General features: G+C 54.4%; 1 protein-coding gene across 2 annotated transcripts in view; it reads right to left on the reverse strand.

The window, feature by feature from the left end:
- Positions 1–4,682, reverse strand: part of PRKCB (protein kinase C beta) — a 92,946-nt gene that overhangs the window by 50,807 nt on the left and 37,457 nt on the right. For both annotated transcript variants that reach the window (XM_057371213.1, XM_057371212.1), the window contains exon 3: positions 1,498–1,580. In XM_057371213.1, coding sequence (XP_057227196.1) covers positions 1,498–1,580 — 83 coding nt within the window. The remainder of the gene's footprint in view (positions 1–1,497; positions 1,581–4,682) is intronic.

Genomic DNA, 4,682 nt, shown 5'->3' on the forward strand with positions numbered 1-4,682 from the left:
TCACAGCATGGACAGCAAGGGGCTGGAAACCTCCAGCACCGCCAGCTCTCTGAGGAGGGAGCATGGCACACGCGGGGACAGGGCTCTGCCACATCCCCCATGTCCCCCAGAGGGACACACTCACCTCCGGGTGGCCGGGCTTGACCCTCATGGAAGGGATCACCCCCCTCACCATTCCCTTCGAGCCTTCTCAGCTCTCCYTGTCCCGTTTCAGCAGCAGGGAGTGGAACTGCCCGCGGCAAAGGCAGAGACAGGAAGGTGAGAGGTCAAAGCCATCACTTCCCTGTCCTTCAGTTGTCCCCTCAAGTGACCTGCTCGGGGCCAGGGCACCGTGACAATCTCTGTGCACACACACAGGGACCCCCTGCTCCCTGCACACATCCTGGGAGCGCCAGAGCAGCCGGGAACGGGAGAGGGATGCTGGTACCCCAGGCAGCCTCACAACTAACTCCCGGCAGGCAGCAGCTCCTGCCCACGCCTCCACCGGCAGTCCCTGCTTGTCCCTGGCACAGGAAGCCCGCAGGGGCTCCTGTCCCGTGGGTGATGGCAGTGCCACCCTGCCACCTCCTCCYGGGTTTGCTGCAGCAGGTGGAGGAAGGGCCGGCGGTGCCACAGCYGCTCCCGCGGGGGCTGCACCACCACCCGGGCTCAGGGGCCACCACCGGGGCCAGAACAAACCTCACCAACTGCTGACGGCCCCGAGAGCCTCATCCCCCCCAAACCCCCTCTCTCCCCGTCACGGGGCACAGCCCCATTTTGGGAGGGCGGCCGACAACGCGTGTTTAGCCTCCACCTTCCRCAGCCTGTTACGCCGCCTGCTCCCACCACTTCTATTTTTAAGGGTGAGAGCTGTGGTGCTCTGTCGTTTCCCCAATTCGAGCTCCTCTCTCTCTCCCAGCAGTTCCCCAAATTAGCCAGTTTCCACGGTAAAACACAGAACCTGCCAGACGGACCTGAGCGGTGCTGGCAGAGCCGTGCTGAGAGCCCAACTCTGCTGCCCCCAACACCAGGGGATCCACTGGGAAAGAAAATCCTCGTGGAAATAACGATGGGGACTCAGCCAGCAAGAGTTTGGGTGTTTTTCTGACACAAGGGATAGAAGGACATTGGGGCAAGGCTGCAGGCTCAGCCCCAAAGGGAAAGCTCTGCCTCCCCACACAATCCCTCTGCTCTGCTGAGCGCAAGTTATTGGGTGGTTTGAGTGTTTTAAGTAGCCCAGAAACGTATGAGAGTCCCCACAACTACGGAATCCCCATCCCTGGAAGGGATTAAAGTCCTGTGGGCGTGGCACATGGGGATGTGGGTTAGTGGCTGCCTTGGAAATGCTGCGGAATGGTTGGACTCGATGATCTTAGACTTTTCCARCCTAAACCATTCMATAAATTGGAGATGACTGTGACACTCAGAAGTGTCCCCAGCCAAGGAAGCTGAAGGAGCACCTTCTCCAAGGCTGTGAACCCCCATCCCTGCCGTGCCCAGCACAGGACCCGTACTTACATCCGAGGCAGGGCCTTTGTCCGCACCGGGGCACGAGAAGGTGACGAACTCATGGCACCGCTTGTGCACCACGAAGCAGCAAACTGCGAAGAGAACACAGGGACAGGGTCAGGGACARGGTCAGGGACAGGGACAGGGCCACGGCACGGCACTGGCACCACGAGAGCCCGGAGTTAACCAAACAAACGACCGCATGGTGGATTTCTGATCAGTCCCAGTGGGTTTTTTAAGCAAACTTGCGGCAGATTTTTAAACCTCACAGAACATCCCAAACCAGACCGGGCGTTTTGGTAAAACTCAGCACAACAAAGTGTCGAGCGAACGTCAGAGGAGGGCTGGGAACACTTCTGTTCCTCTGAGCTCATTGTCACTCGTGGCACACACTCTGAGGTCACCGCCGGGAATAAAAAGAGGGAGAATCTGGCGTTCGCGGGTATCTGAGCTGAAAAGTGCATGTGGCCAAAAATGGAAGTTTGTACCGAGGGAACAGGTGGGCAATTTTCCTCCCACAGCTCTGCTTTTCTTCAGCATCTCCCCAGCCTCCGTTTGCCAGACCAGAAGACACGCACGTCTTCCTCCCCTCACACACGTCAACGGCGGCGTTGCCCTTCTGGGAAATCAATCCCCATGTGCCACCGCCCAGACCTCCAAGTGGAAGCATCCAGAGCCAAACCCCCAWCCCCTAAGCCACCAAACCCCTTCAGCACGTGCCAAGCTGAAGTTSCCAGCAGAATTTCTGCAGTTTGTGCAGCCAAAGCACTGTATTTCAAGGCTGATTTTTTTTTCCCCTAAATGCCAAATGAGCACCTGACCTTCAGTGACAGACCTTAAAGGGCTGCTGGCACCACTTCACCCTCCTCAGGCTCTCAGCCTGACCCTGCAGATGGAGGTGGCAGCACTGCTGGGGTTCCCCAGCTCTGGGGAATACAGATACCATCCGTGTCACCTCCTGGGTGCCACCTCCTGCCTGGGCCACCCACTCTGCATCCACAACTCAGCCCCAAGCACCCACCCCACGCCCCATCCCACAGGATGAGACCACAGCCCCAAGGGGCCTGAAGGGAGCCCAAGAAGGARCAGAGCAAAGGGAACAAGCCCTGATTCTGAGGGAAGCCTGAGCACCACGCTCTGCTCTGCCTCAGGGGTGTCCCATCTGCCACATCCTTTTCCCAAGAGCTGCAGTCACACTAAATAAAAGCCTCTGGAAGATGAGAAGCAGGGATTGAGGTTTGGAGACAGAGCACAGGAACCAAACTGAGCTGTGCAAGAACAGAGCAGGTTCCACTTGCAGCAGTGTGGGACTTTTCCTGAGGAACAAGGAAAAGGCAAGTGACATTGGCCATGAACTTCACAATTCCCTCTTTGTGCCCTGCTACATCCAGCTGTAAATTCATTTTCCTTTTCACATTTTGCATTGTGTAAAAAAAACAAACCCAGAAGGTTTTAGAGGCRGAACAGCTGCCAAGAGCTCTCTCCTCGCAGGACCTCTCACTTGCTTTTCTGAGTCAAACAAACAAACATTTTCTTGAAAGCATTGCTCACCATTTCTGTCATTTGTATATGGAGAGAGAAGCATCTGGGAAGCAGGAAGGAAGAAATTAGAACTCTATTAGCAGGGATTTCTCCTGAAGTGTGTGTACAAACTCAGTAAGCTCGAGGCACCCTGAGCACGGGTGGGGCTGTGGTGGGAACTTCCCAGTGGAGCTCAGTGCAGAAAACCAGAGTGCTGCTGGGCTGAACTCATCATGGAACTGTTTGGGGTGCAAGGAACCTCCAAGGCCATCCCTGGAAGTGTCSMAGGCCAGGCTGGACAGGGTTTGGAGCAGCCTGGGACAGTGGGAGGTGTCCCTGCCCATGGCCCACTGGATGGGCTTGAAGGTCCTTCCCACACAAACCATYCCAGRATTCTGTGATTCCAAYCTCTGGTAGGGATAATCCATTGGAAGATGGGGAGGCAGAACACTTCCCTCCACACCCAGGGCAAACCAGAGCTCCCTGTCAACAGCAGTGGGGTGGGCTTGGCATCCAACACCCCACAAACMTGGGAAGGATCCACTGGAACCCACTGCCATCCCTTCATGTGTGCTAAGGTGAAGGCTCCATCCATGCAGAAGGAAAATAGGGCCGACAGAATGAATCAGGAGCAGGATCTCATGTCAGYAATCCTGTCTCAGCTCCCGAATGTGAGCTGCCCAGTGCATGTGAGGAGGTTGGATAGATCTTCCCACTGCTGTGCCCTCCTGCTGTCATCACACTTGAGCAGTTTAAACCCGTGTCTTTGTCAGTTTAGAAACCCCAGCACGAGCAGCAGCTTTCCCAGGTTGCTAATTAGTCAGTTAATTTGTAAATCTTATTATTTGGATAATAAAGTTATCAAATCCCACCGGTGAACTACAAACATCCCAAGTCATTTGTACACAACAAGAATGAAAGATTAACCTTTCCCATTTCTGACTGCATAATGCAGGAGTGTTTCCTGGCCCTAAAATCTCCTTCAGAGCCATCTCCATTACAKGGGGCTCAGGAGACATCCCTGTCCTGGCAGAAGGGAAGGATAAAAACCCCATGGAAGGCAAGAGGCAGAATCCTGAGCTCAGCAACTCTCCACTGCCTTCACAGATTTGCTGGAAAATGCATTTTTCACAGCAGCCCCAGCACAGTGTCTCAGATCTGAGAAGATCTGCACCAAAATATCAGGGCAAGATCACACATCCCTAATCCCTGGGATCCTGACACAGCCCTGGGAAGAAAGATCTCCTGGAAGGTCGGGTCTGAGAGCTAAGAAACCACAACAGCAACAGGGCATTTTCAAACCCTAGGAAATAGTCTTATGGTGGAGGATGAAAAGAGAGAAAATGCTAGAAAATGCTAACACAGTATTGCTTAAATATATATATATATATACACACACACACATAGAAAGGCGTCTTGGCTTAAACCACTGCTCAAAAACCCTCCAGAAAAACCATAAAGCAGCTTCCCTGCTGATTCCCTGCTGATTCCAGAACCTGCCAATCAGAAWAACCACATCAAAATGTGTTCCAGGCGTTTGAAGGCTGCGGAACACGTCTGGCTGCACCTCCAGCATGGGAAAGACTGTCCTGGGGAAGGGATGTCCCCAGCAGAGCATCCCCCAGCTCCAGCTGCCAAAGGTTCAGGTGTTCCCTGGGAAGCAGGGTGTTCCT

Source organism: Malurus melanocephalus, unplaced genomic scaffold (assembly GCF_030028575.1).
Source record: "Malurus melanocephalus ecotype Western Australia unplaced genomic scaffold, MMel_1.1 scaffold_143, whole genome shotgun sequence".
Classification (NCBI taxonomy): Eukaryota; Metazoa; Chordata; class Aves; order Passeriformes; family Maluridae; genus Malurus; species Malurus melanocephalus.